This window comes from Hemicordylus capensis, chromosome 8 (genome assembly GCF_027244095.1).
Source record: "Hemicordylus capensis ecotype Gifberg chromosome 8, rHemCap1.1.pri, whole genome shotgun sequence".
In the NCBI taxonomy this organism is placed as follows: Eukaryota; Metazoa; Chordata; class Lepidosauria; order Squamata; family Cordylidae; genus Hemicordylus; species Hemicordylus capensis.
The window spans coordinates 15,720,363-15,741,632 of NC_069664.1; the positions used below are offsets into that span (position 1 = coordinate 15,720,363).

The 21,270-nt window shown below is 46.0% G+C and overlaps 1 protein-coding gene across 5 annotated transcripts in view; it reads right to left on the reverse strand.

Annotated features, from left to right (window-relative positions):
* The window catches only part of KCNU1 (potassium calcium-activated channel subfamily U member 1), a 122,950-nt gene that overhangs the window by 97,637 nt on the left and 4,043 nt on the right, over window positions 1–21,270 (reverse strand). For all 5 annotated transcript variants that reach the window (XM_053269096.1, XM_053269094.1, XM_053269093.1 and 2 more), the window contains exons 3-8: window positions 19,544–19,605; window positions 12,948–13,038; window positions 8,897–9,008; window positions 6,217–6,292; window positions 2,495–2,570; window positions 1,619–1,789 (exon numbers count right to left, since the gene is read on the reverse strand). In XM_053269096.1, the coding sequence (XP_053125071.1) occupies window positions 1,619–1,789; window positions 2,495–2,570; window positions 6,217–6,292; window positions 8,897–9,008; window positions 12,948–13,038; window positions 19,544–19,605 (588 nt within the window). The remainder of the gene's footprint in view (window positions 1–1,618; window positions 1,790–2,494; window positions 2,571–6,216; window positions 6,293–8,896; window positions 9,009–12,947; window positions 13,039–19,543; window positions 19,606–21,270) is intronic.

Below are 21,270 nucleotides of genomic sequence, written 5' to 3' on the forward strand. Positions count from 1 at the left end.
GTTTAGATAAAAGTGTGTATCCGAACTTTACCTCAGTGAAAGTTGTCCAACCTATATGTCTAAGAATGGTTCTTCAAATGCTAAAAGGTGTATCCAGCTAACTTTGTACTACAATGCTGAGATCTGGTCAGTACCGTAATGAAGAGTTGTCCAACCTATATGTCTAGGAATGGTTCTTCAAATGCTAAAAGGCGTATCCAACTCGGCCTTAAGGCTGGAGGTGGGGGTGAATAAGGTGGAGACCAGAGTGTGGCTGGTAGTCTTTAAGTATTGGCTAAAGCTAAAATTTCAACCAAGTGGATTGGCTCCCTTTCCAAGTGGATTGCCGCCCCCCAGACCCCGGACAGCTCTAGGTTCACGGTATCCCCCTCTACATATTTGACTCAGCTGGAGCTACCAACTCACAGAAGGGCATTCACCCTCGCCCGCTGCCATGCCCTTCCATCTGCTGTCTTGGAAGGTAAATACAGGAAGATCCCTCTGCCAGAAAGGCTATGCCTCTGTTCTTCTGGGGAGGTGGAAACCACTGAACATGTTCTCTTGAGCTGTCAGTTTTACAAAGATAGTCAGGAGAGGCTTATACTTCCTCTGCTTCGAAACTACCCTGGCCGCTCCACTCATGCCTACAGTAAGATGCTGCTCTCGGATGAAAAGTCAACTTTCATGTATAATGTTGCTAGATTCTGTGCGGAAGCATGCAAGATCCAATGGACCCTGACAGCCAATCCATAACTCGTGATTTTAATTATTGACCAATTTATTTTACCATGTCCTTTTAAATATTTTAACTAAATGTACTGCCTTAGTTGTTTTTATCTTATAGTTATATATGTACTTATACTGGTATTATAATGGAAATAGTATTACTTTAGTATTATTTTACCTTCTTTATTTTTAGTATTTTCTAGCTCTTTCAGTAGATATGCACTTTAACTACTCGTAAAATGCAATCACTTTTAATATTAGATCTTTGATGACCCTCCTGTACTTTTTATTCATTTTCTGTAGCAGATTTTATAATCCTATTTTCTGTTTTAGTTACCCGCCTTATTATTTTAATTAGGGGTTTTATGTGTTCTTTTAGTCTATATGTATTTTAGCTATTCTGTTTGCGCTTCATAGCATATCTTAAATATTTTGTATTTTTAGATCCCTCCCTTCTTAGTTTTAATTGTTATACCAATCTCAATCTCAGTATTACATGTAACACTCTTTTATATCATTTATTGTATTGCATTACTGTTTTATAACCTGTGCTGGTTTTTGACCATAATAAAGATTGATTGACTGGGTAAACTTCCTCTACCAAATGTAACTGTGATATCTGACAGATTGTACCAACTACAATTGAATGCTAACTTTGTACTACAATGCTGAGATCTGGTCAGTACCGTAATGAAGAGATTGATATTGTGTGTGTGTGTGTGTGTGTGTGTACACACACACACACACACTTTAATATTCATTTAATATATTTTTATTAATTTTAAATTTTAATTCAAGGACCAGTGCACTAAAAATAAAATTCAGCCCCCACACTCCAAGTCGCAGTTGGTTTTGGCCCACCAGGGTATTTGAGTTGTGCATCCCTGGTCCAGATATTCATACAGTTTCTTACCAAAGCAGCAATAATGAAGATGAGAATGAAAGCCCGTCCTAAGGCTGTTCTGACCACTATATCTCCATACCCAACTGTAGACATGGTCGCCATAATCAAATATAAGCATTCAAAGTACGTCAAGTTATGGTAATTTTGCTGCTGCACCCAGGGATCACCAGAATTCTCCATCTGCACAAGAGGGGAACAAAATACGCTATGTATAAAATCCACATTGCTGGTAACAGTGATTCACTGACAGAACCAACAGGGATGCACTCCCCCATCAAGTTTCTGGTGAAGAACATCAACCAGGGTAACCAAGAAAATTTCAGTCTCGTACCCAGGATAGAAAACAGATTGAAAGTAATCTAAATAATCTGTATCAGGGTTCCCAACCTGTGTTACTCCAGATGTTGCTGAACTACAACTCCCATCATCCTTTGCTATAATTTATTGTGGCTGGGGATGATGGGAGTTTTAATTTGGCAACGTCTGGAGTACCACTGGTTGGAAAACGCTGACCTGTATCATCCAAGACCATTTGCAGCTGAACTGCCACCACACACCCTATCACAATGCCCCAAAGGGGAAGGTTTGAAACACGTCTTTAATTGCCCAGGTTGGAGGGATCAAGGAAGGGCATTTTGAATAGTAGTCTTACCACCTCCTCCTTGAGGCATGAGGATATCTTGCCCTCCCTTAATGAGTATTGATTATAGCCTCCAACCACCTGACTGTACCCCCTCTAGCAGATTGTATTAGCCATGAAGGGCAAGAGTCCAAAGCTTATGAAGCTCAACCACCCCAGGCTGCTATTTTGTTCTGACCACGCCCCACCCACCCAAGGAGTTCCTGGAAGCTTTAAGTCTGCCCACGTCTGCCTAAGCTACTTACCCAGTGAACAAATCCTGCAGCAGTGAGCCAGGCGCTGATAAACTGAGCTATCAGTTTGGACAACTTGATTGAAGTACTGAGCAGATAAGGAAAGACATGTCATGAATGACACAACAGTGGCAGATGTCACTAACTAACTCCATCCAGCATTTCTCAGACACATACGAGCATCATTCCTTCCAGTACCTCTCAGGCATGTAGACAACCCACTGGGCATTATAATCCTATTGTTGTTCTGCAAATTAGAGGCTGATGTGTGTTAATGCATCAGTTATATTTTCATCATGCTTTGGGGCTCTGTGCTTCTCCCAGTTTTCACATTATCTAAGCTACTCCCTCGGTTTTCAACCTGTTTTTGGTGGAAGTGATGCATTAAAAAGCTTCATTGTTATAATCTTCAAACTCTTATAGAGTGATGTGAATCTGCAGTTTGCTGCCGCTTCCAGACCCTTCAGTTCATCTGCATCTTTCCCACCCTATACATTTTCAAAGCACATGCTGCTAAAAAAAAAAAGTCCTCCCTTCTGCTCCCAAAAATGAAGAGATGGGACTCTGAATTGTGAACTGTGTTAAATTAGGTAGGTAACTGTATCAAATGGCTGGTCTGCAGCAAAATTTTGTTTACTTTCTCCAACTCTAGTGAAGGAGGCTATTCCGACAACCAGGCGAAATTGGGCTAGGAGAGCCTCCAGGCAGTTAACCCGCCAAAGTAACCCTCCCCTTAAACTGGGTTTGCGGAGCGAGCACTCTGAAACCTGTTTTTTTTTAACTCGTGAGTTGCCGTGACATGGCTCCACGTCGTGGCTACTCACAAGTAGACCCCCGACCAGGAGGCTGAAAAGCAGCCTCCCAGCTCAGGAGTCTATCCAGCATGCCCTGCCCGCTCACGCAGGGCATGCTGGAGCTTCCGGGGGCTGCACGGCTCCCGAACTCCCCAGCCAGCTCCATGATGGAGCCGGCAGTCGTGTGGGTGGCTGCTGTGGCCGCCCAGAGCAGACTGCTGCTCATCTGCGGGGACAGCGGGCTAAGCCCGCTCTCCCCACAAACCCCCTAGAGGCTTTTCATACTAATGGTGTGAAGAGCCACGGAGTGTAATAACTCTTCAGGGTGTCTCAGGCAAACCCTGTTTCATTTCTCTTATTGGGGCAAAGTGTGCCTCAAATGCCCTATTCAGACATTTAGCCCATTTGCATGATTGAGTGAGGGTGGGCAGCGAGGAAGGCTGCTTAAACTTACCTTCCCCTCTGACGACCACTCTTCTGTTACAGTGTTGAATCAATGGGTCAGTTCAGACATCACCCGGAACCTCAGTTAAGTTTAACTAAGGAGAGTATTCACATGAGCATGCAAAACCGCTCACTAAGGGAGCCCAGGCCGGTTTTGCACAGTTGTGTGAATCACTGGGATCGGGATTGATCTCGGTGGCTACACAGCGGCAAACCTGCCTTTGAAGCCTCCTAGTTAAATGAGGTTAAGGGAGTGAGTGCTCCCTTACCCTCATTTTTTAGAATTGTGTGTCTGCTGCAGCTGGTTGCAGCTGCAGTGGTCACACATGGGGGGGGTAGAGGGATTCCAGTAATGCACCATGCACTCGTGAGGTGCGTTACTGGAACTCCAGGGCTGGGGCTCCACACGGTAGTGCATCCTTGCACCTGACCCCCGGAGCTACCGGGTGAGCTGCTGGAGAAGCCACCACTCATCTGGACAGGCAAATGCCCACCCAGGGAAGGGTGAATGATCATCTTTGGGGAGGATCAGGCAAACCCAGTCTCCTTGCAGTCCAACGAGGAGCTCTTCTCAATGATTGTGAGAAGAGCTCCAAGGTTTACTAAATAAACCAAGATCAACTCTGAAGATAATCAGAGTTCTTAACCATGGTTTGTAAGGGACCACCCCAATTTTGCCTTCAAGGATGAGCCTGCATGCAATCTGAGGATGCCTTGCTCTGCCCTGCTCCTGGCAAGCCCTTTATGAAGGAGTGGGACCACCTGAAACAAGCTGTTAAAGATTACAAAAAGAGTGTTCTGATTGGGTAAGATGTGAAAGGAGCCAGAAAGGGGAGTGAAGGAATGGATTGATTATGGATCAATGATCTGGTTTAAAGGGGCAGAAGGGAAGAGTAAAAGAGAATGTTGTTAGAAAGCAGAAGAAAGGCATCTGGTCAGTAATTGCATACCTGAGCAAAGGGAAGATGGACTGACCTTTCACACAGAAAAGGCATAGTTACTGGAGTGGAAGGAGGAACTGAAGAAAACTCCCTGTGGATGTAGTATTGCCAGGAAGGAGGAGGATTTTTCGTGATGACTACCATGCAGTGTTAGAACCATGGGAAGGAAAGAGAAGGGATAATTTGGAGGGCTGACTTAATGGGTGGCCAGGGACCACAGAGAATGTTCATTCATTAATGTATGTTTTTTGTGTTCCTTTGGGCTTTTAACAGAGTGATGCAGCAAAGCATCCCCTTGTATGAGGGAGTGGCTAGGCAACCTCACTGGGCTAACCCGAAGGGTGGGGGGGGGGAATTGGGCTGTTCAGTTCCACTCTAGCTGGTAAATAATAGGATACAATGTACAACAGAGTTAAAGACTGTATTGGCAAAGGGATTTGAATGCAGTCTGTGCTGTCTTTGTTATTGCTGTGTCAAGGTACTGCTGCTGTATTTCACCTCTGGTGAGGATGAGAGTAGCAGGAGAGCAGAGTGGTGTTTGAATTACTTTCTAAAAGCCTCTGGATTTAAAGGGAAAAATGAATCCTGTCAGTTATTGTGTTTCTAGGCAAATACTGGAGAGGTGACATGGGAAATTGCTAGGCAGACTAGGGGAGGTTTCGAGCTGGCACCGGTGAGAGACATTTACAATCTAGAGGGGTCATGTTTTGCAGCTGCTGTGTGTGAACATCTCTGTGAATGGCAGCCCTTGGAGGGAGCAGTCAAGAAATTGTTTATTCTGAGGTTGGACACATGGAAATAAGGTTAGGCTTAACACAGGTACACAAGTTACCATCGAACCTAGGGCTCTGATCTTGGTTAGAGAGCTAAAAAACAAACCACAGTTAATGCAATGGTGTGTGTTCAAATGATAGAAGCAACCTAGCTTACATGAAATAAACTGAGATTGGGGGACATCTGAACTGGTTCAATGCATTAAAATTATAAGGAAACTTATGTGGGTCACAGATATTGGGAGGAATTTCATAACTGTAAATGGCATTCAATAGTGGAACAGACTGCCTCACACAGTGGTGGGCTCTTCCTTCTCCAGATATTTTCAAGCAGAGACTGGGCAGCCATTTGACCAGAATGCTTTAGCAACTTCCTTCACTGTTCAGGGGGTAGAACTTCAAGACCTCCAATGTCAGATCCAACTCTTCTCTGATTTTGCAATTAGTTAGAGGAATAACCCCTTCACCAGTGTTGGTAACTTGGGCTGAAACATCATATCAAGCAAATGACCTTATCAAGCCAACCAAAATTCAAAAGAGGGGGAGGGCAAGAGTGGCTCCAGAGGGGACAGGGAGGCATTCACTGCCCCAGAAAAGTAGGTTGCCCCCCACTGTCCCCCATTTCTGTTTCATACATCTAATATGTGAGACACAGCTCACTCACCCATAAATGCACTTTGCTCTTTCTCTGCCCCACCCCTCCAAATTTTTTCTGGTTTTGCCGCTGAAGAAGGGGGATGGATAATTCAAAAGAAAGATAACATGATGGGACTTTGACTCACCCACTTGTGGTCATGTGGAGGAACTGTAATATTTTGGGAAGTTCCAACAATCTGAGTGCTCTCAAGAACCGCAAACCTATGGGCAGGGAGGTGGGGTCAGGAGAGAAGAGAAAAGAAAAAATGCTTTTGTGCTGGTCTGACTGGGTGACACTTCTGTTATTAATAGAGTGACAGCTTTTAATCAGTAAACCAGGGGTTCCCAACCTGTGGTACTCCAGATGTTGCTGAACTACAACTCCCATCACACCAAGCCACAATAAATTGTAGCTGGGAATGATGGGAGTTGTAGTTCAGCAACATCTGGAGTACCACAGGTTGGGAACCCCTGAGTTAGAGGAAGGAACAGATATTTATTTCCCCTCTAGTGTTATCTTTAATAATGCCAGTGTCTGGGTCTTCTCTGTGGTATCGTCCAGTGAGGAGCCTGACTTGGTCCCTTCTGCTTGGCCTCAGAGTCTCTTGGGAAGGGGGTTACAGACCCTGAGTCCACCTCCAAGTAAGTGTTTCCCACATTTGGGCCTCTCTCCAGAAGACCCCAGCCTGCCCAGTACTGGGGTAAGAGCTCTTCATCACCGGCCAGCCTTCCGCTAAATATGCCCGAGCAGGCCCGTCATGCAAACCCCACCTTTGGAAATTCCACCCCTTTGGGCACTTCCTATTTTCCCAATTCCAGTTTGGGGAGCTCTACCTCTCCATCCCACTCCGCAAGGCCCGAGCCCATCACGACAGTGGCTGGCATCACTGCAGGCTCCAGGTGTGCCTTCCTTTATCAATCTGTCCCCACTTGCACTCTTCCCCCCTATACTTCTTCAGGTGCAGCCACAATTGGTGGCAGCACCACAGATGGAGGGGTTTCCATGACAACTCCAGCGAGGCCCCGACACATAGAAGCGGTTCCCACAATCAGTGGGAGCCACCTGGAGAGGGTTAGTGGGGAGAGCGGGTTTAGCCCACTCTCCCCATAGACAAGCAGTCAGTCTGCTCTGGGTAGCCACAACGGCTGGCCACACGACTGCCAGCTCCATTACGGAGCTGGTGGGGGCTTGGGAGTTCGGGGCCGCATGACCCCCAGAAGCTCCAGCATGCCCTGCGCGAGTGCTCAGGGCATGCTGGAGAGACCCCCGATGCTTTTCAGCCTCCTGGTCGGGGGTCTCCTCGTGAGTTGCCGCGGCGCGGAGCCGCGCCTCGGCAACACATGATTTTAAAAACCGGGTTTGCGGAGCGCTCGCTCCACAAACCTGGTTTAAGGGCGGGGTAGTTTAGCGGGTAACCTACTTAAGAACCACTGGGCTCTCAGCTGAGCCTAGTGGTTCTCCCATCGTGTGAATAGCCTCATAAAGCACCTAATGGCAAGTGTCATCTTAGAAGAGGCATTCCCTCCTGTGTGAGAGACAATGGGAATTTCTTCTTCTAAGAGGATTTCTTGTAAGAAATTACTTCATTATTCCCACGTGGGTGAAATGGATGTCTGAATTATACTGCACCCCCCAGCAAATATCATACTTACTAGCTCATCACAAGTTTAACCAAAAAAATAACAAACCCACAGAAAAACATAGTTCTAAGCAGAACTAATGGAGCCGACTTTCTGCTTCTTTCAACATATTACCTTTCCCTAGGACCCCCGTGAATGTACTGTGGATTTGGTTTGTATCTGACTATCTGAAAATAGGTTACAAAGCGGCATTGGATATACTTTGAATGGTGCCATTTTGAAATAAAGCAGATCAGCAAAAATACACCCCTGTCAAAAATACACCCACTATGACTTCCTCCCATGTGCTATGAATTTGGTTTCTGTCTGACTGTAAACACAAACATTATTAGAGGGCAACACATCAATTCACACAGATTCACAGAAGCCCAGTTCAGGCACTATGATGATTTTGGGAAATTTCTGATAAGATCTGAATTTTCGAATCCGAATTTGCACAGGCCTACATCCTACTGTAACTAAGTGTGGGTGATGACAAATGCACATCCAAGAGCACACCTAGGGGGAAAAGTAAAATCTTTTTGTCTACATTTTTCCTTATTCCTTCCTTACTCCTTTCCTTATTCCTTCCTTATTGATTTTTAAATCTCTATTGAAGACTTTTCTTTTTCGCCAGTCTTTTGCCCTGTAGTTTACCTATTTGGTTTTTTCTTTTTTGTTAGTTCCTTTAGTTTTTAATTTAGAATGTAATTTCAATGCTGTCTTGCTTTGCATGTTTTTGTACACCGCCCAGAGTCTTCAGAGTGGGCAGTATATTAAATGTTTCTAATAAATAAATAATTTTTTTTTAAGTGCTGCTGTGTGGAGGGGACAGGAGCTGACAGCAGATGTACATTTTGGTCCTTACCTACTCCCCACAGCTGCATGCAGCTTCCTGCTGCAACGATGCTACCCTGAGAACCCGTGCATTGAGCCGGCACACACATGGAATCCATGCATGGACAGATGCCATGTGTGTGCCGGCACTGCATGTGGGTTCTTGGGGGGTAGCACCATTGCAGCAGGAAGGTGCATGCAGTGGCAGAGAGCAGGTAAGGATCTGTCCTCCTCTTTTTAAAATATCCTGCTTGCCGTTCCCCTCCCTGCAGTGCCGAACTGGTTTGGACCTTGACTGAACTGTTTCGGTGCTGGACGTGTTTGAGGAATGCAAACCTAAAGAACTGAGTCAGATAGAAGAGCACTCACCAAGCCAGTTTCTCTGTAAATAGAAGGAAACACAGACTGGAGTGATTGTGAAGAAGTCCACCATCGAATTGACTTCAAGCCAAAATGATAGCTTATCACTAGCTGCCAAGAACTAGAGAAAGGACCCAAAATGAGAAGACATGAGCCATATCTTTCTAAAAACTTTTCTTCCCATTCTTCCATCCATCAATCCATCCATCATCCTCCAAGCTAGTTACAAAATTGCATTTAACAACATTTATTTTAATTGTATGAACTGTATGACCCAAACAGAATGTAGGCCTTTATTTGCATGTCATGTTCAAGGTGCATAAAATTTGTGAGGAGTGTACACATGTACAGTAGGGATGTGTGAATTGATTCGGGTACAAAATGATTTCTACCCAAATCTACCTATTTTGGGCGCTTTGTGGACAAAACAAATCACCCCTTTGCTAGCTGGCCAGATTCGGACCCAAAACAAATTGGGGATGATTCAATTCGGTTACAAATCAAATTGAAAAAAAAAAAGATTTGTGCACATTCCTAATTCCTGTGCACACATACAGATATGAACTCATTGTGTCAGTTTTGATGACACTTCATCCTCCAGTCCAACTCTACACATCAGCGTGTTTGAGCATGTGTCCATCCCCACTCTGTGTTAGGGTGCCTGTTCCCAATTATGTGGGGGTTCATTCAAAGCGCTCCTCTGTACATGGTCCAAATACTGTATAAGGAGTGTGGAAGGAAGTGGATGATCATGGCAGGCACACACTGATCATGTGGGTAGAGAGCCATTCCTGTGGTAGTGAGCATGAGTTGTACCCTTTGCTAAATAGGGTTTACAATGGTTTGCATTTAGATGAGTTACAATATGTGAGTACTGTCTGCTGTAAGTTAAGAAAAGGGGACTGTAGCTCAGTGGTAGAGCATCTGCTTGCATGCAGAAGGTTCCAAGTTCAATCCTTGGCATCTCCCAGTAGGACTGGGAAAGACTCCTGCATGAAATATTGGAGAGCTACTGCCAGTCAGTGTAGACAGTCCTGAGCTAGATGGATCCATGGTCTGAGGCAGCTTCCTATGTTCCTATGAGTGGATGAAGCATCTTCCCAACTGGCCCATTATGTTCAATACACATACAGTGTTCTCTCCAACAGGGATTCCCAGATATTGAGGCTCTTCTCACAATCACGGAGAAGAGCCTCTATGGGGTTTGCGAGGAGAGCAGGCTAGGCCCGCTCTCCTCGCAGACGACCAGCCAGCCTGCTCTGGGCGGCTGCAGTGGCTGCCCACATGACTGCCAGCTCCGTGACAGAGCCGGCGGGGGCTGGGAGGATTGGGGGCCGTGAGGCATACTGCGAGCGGCATACTGCGAGCGGCATACTGCGAATGGCATACTGCGAGTGTGCAGGAGCCAGGAGGTGGCTTTTCACCTCCCCTCTGGGGGTCTACTCATAAGTAGCCACAGCGCGGAGCTGCATTGTGGCTACTCACGATTAAAAAAACCGGGTTTGCGGAGTGCTCGCTCTGCTATCCCAGTTTAAGGGGAAAGGTCGTTTGGTGGGTTAACCGCCAGGCGGCAACTGCCTGCGAGCCCGGTGGCTCCCACGATCAGCCGAAATCGGGCTGGGCTCCCCAGACCAATTTTAGCTGATCATGGGAATAGCCTCATTGTTGACTACTATATTCCCAAAATCCCCATGCAAAAGCCATTGTAGCTGGGAATTCTGGGAGTTGTAGTCAACAACATCTGGGAATCCCTGTTAGAGAGAACACTGTGCACATACAATAGTATGCTTCTTATCTATGCCCATCTTTTGAGGGGCATGGGTGTCTGGGGGGGGAGCTATTCAATGGGGTATTGTCCTAGGGAGGGAGGTATTGGATTGCTGGCTTTGCCCCCCACCACAAAAAAGTCCTGCATATGCCAATATTGAAGGGGCCTATATGTAAGTTCACATTTACAATTATTACATGTACACTCAGGGGCTATTCTAACGACCAACAAAGATTGGGCTAGCAGAGGGTAGCCCGATTGTTGTTGGTCATCAGAACAACTGGGCTCACAGCCGAGCCCAGTGGTTCTGGAGTGGCTAACCCGCTCGAGAACCCCTGGTAAAAAAGCAGGTTTGCGGAGCGAGCACTCGTGCAAACCTGCTTTGTGTGATCATGAATAGCCACAGCGCACCTTCGCGCCGCACCTACTCATGAGTAGACCCCCCCCCCGGCTGGGAGGCTTAAAAGCAGCCTCCTGGCTCGGGGGTTTCCCCAGTATGCCCTGCACGCTCACGCAGGGCATACTGGGGTTTGCAGGGGCCGCACAGACCCCTATCCCCCCCACCCCCTGCTGGCTCTGTCTCGGAGCTGGCCATCGTGTGGGCAGCTGATCCGGCCGCCCAGGGCTCCCTGCCAGCTCACCGGACAAAACCAGGTCTCACTGATCGTGAGACCCGGTCCTCAGTCACACAAAAACATATACTTGTGTCTAGGTATCTGGACACCCATAAATATAATGGTTGACATGTTGTCCAGTGTAACGCAGGTAGTTTAGAACCACCCATGCTACTGTAGAGATGTCTCAAACACAGCCTGAGCTATTATGGAACAGCCCTGTTCTGTTACTACTTATAATTGTGTAAACCTGGTTGTGCAGTTCTACATCTCTTATTTCCAGTAGGCACAGTGTTGTGGAACTACAGTGGCACAATTTTCAGTAGTAGTGGAACAGGATTGTTCTGCAACAGCACTGGCAGTGTGAGACACCTGCGGTGGAATGGGAGATATGCTGTGCGACATGTCAGCCAAGGTCTCAATAGGGCTAAAGTGTCACTGGCTTTGTAGATAGGAAATGAACCCGCCCGTCATTTGTTCCTCCTTGTATACTGTGAAAATTGATCAGGGGTCCCCAACCTGTGGTCCTCCAGATGTTGCTGAACTAGAACTCCCATCATCCTCAGCCACAATAAATTGTGACTAGGGATGATGGGAGTTGTAGTTCAGCAACATCTGGAAGACTACTGGTTGGGAATCAATGCAATAGATAGATGAGGTAGTACACCTGTTTCTGGACTATGCCACTTCAGATTGAAGTGGGGGGCTGCCAAGCTGAATTTCCTTCTATAAATTTCCTGGTTCATAGAGAAGACCCATTTCAGGGCAAGGACTTGGCTAGAAACCTAGCCTGGTGCTCCCGCTCTCAATCTCAATCTCAATCTCAATCTCAATCTCAATCTCAATCTCTCTCTGGTGAAGCAATCCATCAGTCCAGAAACAGATTTACATTTCATCCACTGTATGTAAGGCTTTAGGGATAGGCAAATTTCCTCTATTCAGCCCTAAATGTCAATATTTGTCTTCATGCTTCTTTCTTGATCATCATTTTCTCCATTGTTTTATTTGCAATGGAGGCATTGCGATGTAGTGGTGAGAGTGTTGGACCAGGACTAGGAAGACCCAAGTTAAAATCCCCATTCAGCCATGAAACTCGCTGGGTGACTCCAGGCTAGGGATGTGCACGGAACCGCAACTGGGAGGTTTGGAAGCAGTGGGGGTGGCATTTTAAGGGCAGGGGGAGGGTGCACTTACCCCTACCACCTCTTTTCCACTGCCGGTGTAATTTTTTTGTAAAAACCTTTGGGGTGGCAGTTTTGCTTCCTGCTGCCCTGTTGCTCTCCTCAGCTGGCAGTGGCCAGAAGTACCGGGCGCACATGTGACGTGCACAGCGCACCCGGTACTTCCGGCCACTTCCGGCCGAGGAGGGCAACTGGGCAGCAGGGAGGGACACTGCCAGCCCAAAGGCACCCTCCCTCTGCCCTTAAAGCGCCACCCCCGGGGCCTTTGAACTTCAAGCCAGCCCTGGTTCAAACCTGTTTGGAGGCCCGTAAAAGGGCCTACGAACAGGTTCGTGCACATCCCTACTCCGGGCCCGTCACTCCTCTCTCAGCCTCACCTACTTCACAGGGTTGTTGTGAGGATAAAAATAACCATGTATGTGCACTGCTCTGGGTTCTTTGGAGGAAGAGCAGGATATTAATGTAAATAAAATAAAACAAAAATAAATATCTCTTACCCGCAATCCAAAGTAAAAGAGGAAGAATGAATTGAATATGAGATCAATTGCAACTGTCTGGTCTTCAAAGGCTAGGCAAAACTGTTTAACACTGGGAGAGAGGCAAAAAGAAAAGGATTCACTTTTTGTATTACAATTGAACTTTCCATGCAATTATAGACATCACCACATAGCAATTCATTAAAAATAAGCAACTTGCATCCTTTGGACCAATAACAGATAGGAAGCTCTTAACCATTTGCATTCAAAAAGAAAAGTGGCCAGCTGAATACTGTTGGAATTCTGGACAGAAGTATTATGTCAGACTTGCTGTCCTACTCTCCACCATTGACTCCAGGTAATTTGTGTATATATTAAATACAGATTTCGGATAGGGTTGCCAGCCTTTGAGGATTGGCATCAGTCTCCAAGAAACTGTTGAAATCAATCCTGGAGTTCTGAATCCCATGGTGTGGAATCCAAGGGAAAGAGTTGTGGAATGCAAGGGCAAGGCAGTGGAGTGGAATGGAATCAGGAATATCTAGATTATTAATTATCTGAGATGGTCCAGGCCCATGCGTAGGGACGTGGTAGAAAGGAGGCGATTGGCTGACAGAGTTTGCACCTGATTGGGCAGTGGGGATTCCATATGCAGATAGGGAGAAGGAGCCTGTTAGAGCAGAAGCACCATGGTGATTGGGCAGTGGGGATTCCATCTGCAGATAGGGAGGAGGAGCCTGTGGCACCGTGGTGACTGGGAAGTGGGGATTCCCTGTGCAGATAAGGAGGAGGAGCCTGTGATGGTTAAGGTCAGTTGGAATGCAACTGTTACTGGTTGGAAGATGTTCTTGATTGTAGAGGAGAGAAATCTATCTATCTATCTATATATAAAAGGATAGTAGGCAAGGGTCTGCAAAAAGACGGGTCGTGAGGGAGGAAAGAGCCCCTTCAGGAGAAGGAGGATGCCATTATGTGAATTAAATGAGGAAACACACTGAACAAAATCTGTTAACTCAGGGAGGGAGGGAGAGAGAAAAAACATGAAGGGAAGGGAAGGAAGAGTGGGGAAGAGCGAGTGGAGGAGAGAGAAAGAGAGAACAAGAAGGGAGGGGGAAGAGAGACAGAAGGAAGGGCAACAGACGAGCCCGAGCCTGTCAGCAGCCTTAGAGGAATAAGCGGTCATGGCAGCACTAGCAGCAAGGAAGGGCCCAGGCAACCACTGCTGCTGTCTGGGGCTATCGAGGCCATTGTCAGAGAGAGGCAGGCAGGCAAGGGACGGGCCCGGGCCCGGGCCTGTCAGCAGCCTGAGGGGAAGGAGCGGCCATGGCAGTGACAACAGCAGCGAGGAAGGGCCCAGTCAACCACTGCTGCTGTTCCTGGGGGAGGAGCAAGTGCGAGGCTTGGGTGAGGGTGGGGAGGTCTCTGGGGATAGGGGGCTGCAGCTTGGCCAATAGGCAGCAGCAATGTTGCAGCCATGACCAAGAAGGGTGAGGGGGATGGAAGCAACGGGATGGAGGAGGAGCAGGAGTGTAGCTCAGGTTAGGGTGGGGAGATCTCTGAGGTGAGGGGAGCAATCAAGTACTAATGCACAGATGCTCTAGAACGTGCAAGAGTTCCAACACTGAAGCAGAGAGAAATAATGGCAGCAGTCAGGATGCAGAGGTGGAGGGCCGGCAGGAAAAGCCCCTCCAGCCAGAAGAGGTGGGTGGACAGCGGGCGAAGCCCCGCCAGCCAGGAGGAGGAGGTGGTGGCAGGGAAAAATAATGGCGGTGGCGAGGAGGTGGGCAGATGGCGGGCAAAGCCCTACCACCCAGGAGGAGGAGGTGGGAGGCAGCGGGGGGATGGCCTGGCCCTGGTCTGCCCAATGGGGAGAGCTGTGGGGGGAGAGAGCTGTGGGTGGGAGAGTGAGCGAGCGAGCTGCGGGGGGGAGAGCGAGCGAGTGAGCTGCGGGGGAGAGCAAGTGAGAGTGTTGTGGGGGGAGAGTGAGCGAGAGTGTTGTGGGGGGAGAGTGAGCGAGAGTGTTGTGGGGGGAGTGAGCGAGCGAGCTGCGGGGGGGAGAGCGAGCGAGCTGCGGGGGGGAGCGAGCGAGAGTGTTGTGGGGGAGTGAGTGAGAGTGCTGCGGGGGGAGAGCAAGCGAGAGCACTGGGGGGGAGCAAGCGAGAGAGCTGTGTGGGGATGCCACAGGCTCAGTGCACAGCGGCACAGATGCTCTGTGCGGCGTCAGCTAGTTAATAGTTTAATGAAAAAGCTAGTATGTACAGAGAAGCAAGTGCAAACTGCTTTTCAGTGCTCTTGCTGCTGGCTGTTTGTTAGCCCCGCGTTTACTCCGGGATTGGAATACAAGTAACTAAAGCCCCATTCAAAAGCTGGCCTGGATCAAGGAATGGAGAACAAGTTGATCCATTCCTGGATCGAGGAATGGAGAACAAGTTGCAGCCCTAATCTTTTAGGAGGGGTTGGAGTACAGTTTGCTTCTTTTCACTAAATATAAAGATTGTTCTTTCTTTTCCATCTGTCTTAGGCCTAGTTCCTCTGGAAGTGAGGAACCTCTTCAACTACCTCTGCAAAGTGAAAGTGAAAGGAGGCTCCTTCATACAAAAACATCCCTATACATAGAAAACTAACAGGTGAGGGGGAAGGCTAGGCTAGAATTCTTATCCCCAACATGTTTGTGGTGTGTGTGTGGTGGTGGTGGGGATGTGCATGAAATGGGGTTTTTTTTTGTTCCGTTTCAAGCTCGAACGCAAATGGCCAAACTGTTTAATTGAAAACAGCAGTATAACAAACTAACCAAGAAGCACAAAGATTGCAAGCCAATCAGAAGCCAGTGCCAGAAAACCAATCAGCAAGGGAAAGTCAGGTCTGCCAAATGGTGCTTGAAACATTTTGATTGAAATGGTGTTCTGCTCGAAACCTGAAATATGCCCTTGATTTGAAGGGTGTTCTGTTTCGAGCTCGAAACGGCCCAAATAAAAATGTTGAAATGTTCTGCACATTCTCTCTCTCTCTCTCTCTGTGTGAATGAGGGGGGAGTGGATGTTCTTTTATTCTGTGAAAATTTTCCTTTTCTTTAAAATTGCATTCAGTCTTATTGGAAATAGCACAGTACAGTCTTGAGTGGCACAACCTAGATCAAAATAGAAACCAACTATGAATTGAAAGAAGAACTTGAAGTCATCCCATAACTGCTACATTTCCTAAGGAACCTGACAGCTCTGTCTAACTCAGAAGATGGAGCAAAAAACTGTGTTCCTATTATATAAAATATCAACAAACTGATGTTCAAATTTGACAGCTTCCACATTACATTCAGTTGACAAGTATCAAATGGTATGACACTGTCAAATCTGTTTTTATATGTGCTTTTAAATGACATTACAGTTCCCAAATCCACCTAATGGCGCGGCGGGGAAATGACTTGACTAGCAAGCCAGAGGTTGCCAGTTTGAATCCCCGCTGGTATGTTTCCCAGACTATGGAAATGCCTATACTGGGTAGCAGCAATATAGGAAGAAGCTGAAAGGCATAATCTCATACTGCATGGGAGATGGCAATGGTAAACCCCTCCTGTATTCTACCAAAGACAACCACAGGGCTCTGTGGTTGCCAGGAGTCGACACCAGCTCGACGGCACACTTTACTTTTACTTTACAGTCCCCAAACAAGTAATTTTTTAAAACTGTGTGTCCCATCTTCTAAAAATTACACTATTTTGTTACTCTTTTCTAAGGAGTTACTTATCTGGTATAACGAATGACATCCTCAATGAGAATTCATGACATAGCAGAAAACAATCACAGCTAATTCCCCCCGCCTTCCATGTCATGTATTCCCATTGAGGTGTACATTCTGTTTACACTCTGAGTTTAATCTGGCCCAATTCTTAGGACTTATCTCAAAACTCACTTGGCTCTCCATCCAAGAATGTTTCATGCTTCTCTTTGACTGTATTAAGAAATCGCAGTGCAAGTGCAAAATTCACCATTAAAACTGAATTCAGGTTTAATCAGATGATCCACAACCTGGCACCAACTGTATCCATGCTCCACCATATTATGCCACTTCAAAATATCAATATTCAATTCAAAATCCTATCTGACACCATTGACAGTTCCCAGATTTCTTGCTTTTGACAAGTACAGAACAAAATTGCTTAAGCCATTTTGTTCTGTGCTTTTTAAAATGGTGCTGCCACTTCCAGCCAAGTAAAATCCCATTTTTATTGCAGCTATGTACCTTCATTTTTTAAAAAACTCCACTATATGCTCAGTGTACTTCATTGAAAGGCCTAAGAGCCAATGGCAGCTTCCATGAATGTTAAATGCAGCTCCTGGACTATTTGTTGTTGTTGTTAGATTTGTGCAAAGATTCAGCTCAAGCAGAATGCTCCACACCGGGCCCATAGCACTGTGCAGAGGCAACTGTTCCCATAGTGCAGTGCTGTGCTTTGCCCAGCACCTATGGGGCTCTTTTTAGACAAACAGCTAGGGATGTGCACAAATCAGTGATTTAATTTGAGTTCGAACCAGCTTGATTCAATTCGAGCTTGAATCTGCTGCCTCAAATCTAGAGTCGATCCAATTTGAATTTGATACATTTTGATTCAAATTCAAATTGTTTCAGGCTAATGTTAAGGGGTTGGGGGCACCAAAGTGGGTTAGGTGGTAGAACCCCATGGGTGCCAACTACCACCCAACTCCCCAATTTCTGCGTTGTGAATTCTAGGCTGTGAAATAACTCCTTCATAAGGAATCCCTATGAAGAACCTATTTCAAACCGAGAATCCACACCAAGAAGCAAAGGAGATTGCCAGCCAAGGGAAATTGCCAGCCAATCATGAGATAGTGCAAAGGAACCAACTAGAATGCAGAGGAGCTTGGAGGGCTGGCATTGCGGGGACAAAATGGTGACTCGAATCGCTGAATCAATTTGAGCTTGAATCTAGGGTGATTTGATTCAATCTCAAATCTGGTCAGTGCCCCAAGAGCAATTAGTTTCAAGGTCAAATCATGCACATGGACCAGATTTGAGACAAATCCATTCAGCCACAAATCGATCCACACATCTCTAGAAACATCCCTCTCAAGCCCTAGTATCACCTTGGAAGGCAGACATGGAGCACTGGGAATTGTAGTCTTTCCCAGAGCTTTCTCCATGAGCTCTATGGGGGAAACAATGGGAAGGACTATTCCTGCCTTCCAAGATGGCACTGGAGTGGGGACAGGGTCTGTTTCTCTTAGTGGACCCCTTGAACTGGAAAAAGCTCGGCACTGTGTGGAAGTCAGCACGGTGGGGAATGGGTCTCACCTTGAAGGATTTTGCCCCAGTGGCCCCTGCTTAAAAAAATTGTGGGCATTGTTGCTTTAGCTTTATGTAGTTTTTTTTCTCGTGGGGTGTTCAAATGTTCATCTGTGTTCTGAATCTGAAAGACTAATCACTTTTATTTTATTTTATTTATTTGTTACATTTATAGACCACCCCATCCAAGGGCTCTGGGCAGTGCACAACAAGTTTAAAAAGATATTTAAAAACGAGCACCACTTAAAACACACTGCTTAAAACAACATAAAAAAAACAATGTTATACCCATTCCAAACCATGTAAAGCCAATTAAAATTTTTCAAAACAATTGAAAAACCTTGGAAGGCCAGGACAAACAAGTATATTTTGACAGAATCTCACTGTCAGCAGGGTGAAGTTCCCACACTTCAAATGGCTTCTTGATGACCACAGGCATTTGCATAGGAGGGGGAGATTTTGCTGATCTCTCCTTCCCCCAGAAATGCTCTGTGTACCACATATGCCCCTGAGAGTTGTGTGACCCTTGTCTGAACCTTCTCTGCTGTGGTGAAGAGATTTTGGATTGTGCTGTAAAGAAAAATTCAGCTGGCATCTTTACTTGCCTTTTGACAGGTAGCACGGAAATGTTTTTCATTTTTGACTGCTGCCACTTGAGATGATATTTTGACAGCTACTGCTTTAATAAGATTTATGCAGAGTTGGCTCCATCATAAAAAGGAGTGCCTTCAGCTTCACTGTATCGTGGTTAGTTTATCACTGATTTTCTTCCCCCTCCCAGCCACCTAACATAGGAAGATGCCATATACCAAGTCAGACCATTGGTCCATATAGCTCAATATTGTCTACACAGACTGGCAGTGGCTTCTCCAAGGTTCTCCCTTGGAGAGGTTCTGCCTGCAACATGCAGATGCTCTTCCCAGAGTGGGCCCATCCCCTAAGGGGAATATCACATGTAGCCTCCCATTCATATGCAACCAGGGTGGACCTGCTTAACAAAGGAGACAATTCATGCTTGCTACCACAAGTCCAGCTCTCCTCCCCAGCTAAGCTCAACTCAGGATCCCCTTCAGGTAGGTGCCCTGGTGAACTGCCCAACTCACCCACCCCTATGGCTGGCCCTGGATTGCTGGATTGCTGTTCAGTCTTAAACATGGCAAACATGTTCTTCAAATCTTTATTTTGCATTAATATTTTTTTCTTTTAATTATACTATATGCCACCTCCATTATTTCCAAGGATTTCCATTTTATGAATGAAATACAAACTTTTGGAATAGATAAATAAAGCTTTTGAAGCAATAATTGGGTTCCAGTTACCTGTAACAGTTCATGATATATATGTTGAGCGATCCAATACTAAACAGGAACACCAGTATTACCTAAAACGGAAATCCACAGTGCATCAGTGACAACTCCAATGACAAGAGGATCCAGTTGGTGCCCCACTTCTGAAATGTGATATTCATGTCTTTCCCCATCTCAAAACACCCCTCAAAAGAAAAGGCAGAGGCACTTATTTTGATTTCCACATGGAGGCTGCTTCAAATCACTTTGAGTTTGGGGGCATGCAATCAACAGTTTGCCATGCAAAATCGAGAGATATTCTTCAGTCACCCCAGCTTTTTTTCATCTGCAACAATTGTTCCAAACTGCCCAAGCTGTGTGATGACCAGGCACCAGTCTTGGATGTAAACAAAACTCATCCCAGCTAGCAGATCCAGTTTATCTTGTGATGCCTCACACCAGAGGTGTAGGGAACTTGGCCATAGCCGGAGGACAAAGTCCTCCGGCGGCTTCCCTGCCCGCTAGACTTGGCAGTCGTGCACACAAAGCGTGTGTGTGTCCCAAGTCCCACCTCCTGTGTGATGTCAGATGCAAGGGGGTGGAGCCAATGCCGAGGACAGGGCCCGTCAGCTCCAGCAGAGCATTCGTTCCCCAGTAAGCAGTTCATGGAATCACTGACTAGGAGTTCCTTTCCATGCCTTCTCAATTGAGGGCCTGCCCACCACTCCCCTCAGTAATTGATTCAATTCTGAAGCTGCTAGTACCATTAAGACACTTCTCCTAATATTCAGCTGCAAACTTCACTCCTGTAACATAAGTCCATTTCATCCAATCCTACCCTTTGGGGTGGTAGAGAATAAAGCTTTGCTCTCTTCTGTGTCCGGGATTCCCAACCTGTTGTACTCCAGATGCTGCTAAACTACAACTCCCATCATTCCCAGCCATAGTAATTGTAGCTGGGAATGATGGGAGTTGTAGTTCAGCAGCATCTGAAGGCTCACGGGTTGGGATTCCTTGTTCTTTGTGATAGAACAATTAGAAAGAATGTATGCCTCCCATCCCTTTTTTGTTTTTGTTTTTAATGACTGTCTTATCCTGCAGTTCTATGACTTTAGAGACTCATTTTAGTCTGTTCTACTGTTTTTAATGAATTTTGTGGTAAGCCACCATGAATTCATTTATGAAGTATGGCGACATATAAAATATTTTAAATACATACATACATACATACATTATCCTGGCTAAATACCCTGATCATCTTTGTTGCTTTTGTCTGAATATGTTCCAGTTTGTCTACATACTCTAAAGTGCAATGCCCAGGACTGGATGTAGGATGCCAGATAAGGTCTGACTAGTGGGGGATAGCATAGATTCACTGCTTCTCATGACTTGGAAACTATGGTTTTGTGAAAATGGCTTAAAATCATATTAGCTTGTGTTTCTGTTGAATTCTATTTTGTTCATTTCAGCCCCATTTCCCCATCTACCAAGTTCATTATAAATTTTATCCCTTTCTTGGTGTTTTATATGCCTTGAAGTTGTTTGGCAAAAGGAAGAAAATAAGTGCCAATAGTTAGTTCATCAGTCATAATACCAACCTTATTTTATTATTATTTCACTATGTAAACTGCTTTGGAAACTTTTGTTGAAAAGTGGTATATAAATATTTGTTGTTGTTAAAAGCTGTAGGACTCACTTTAAAGTTAAGGTTGCTTCCAATGTGATGTATGTGGGCCTTTTGGGTTGTGGCCCCTCAACTT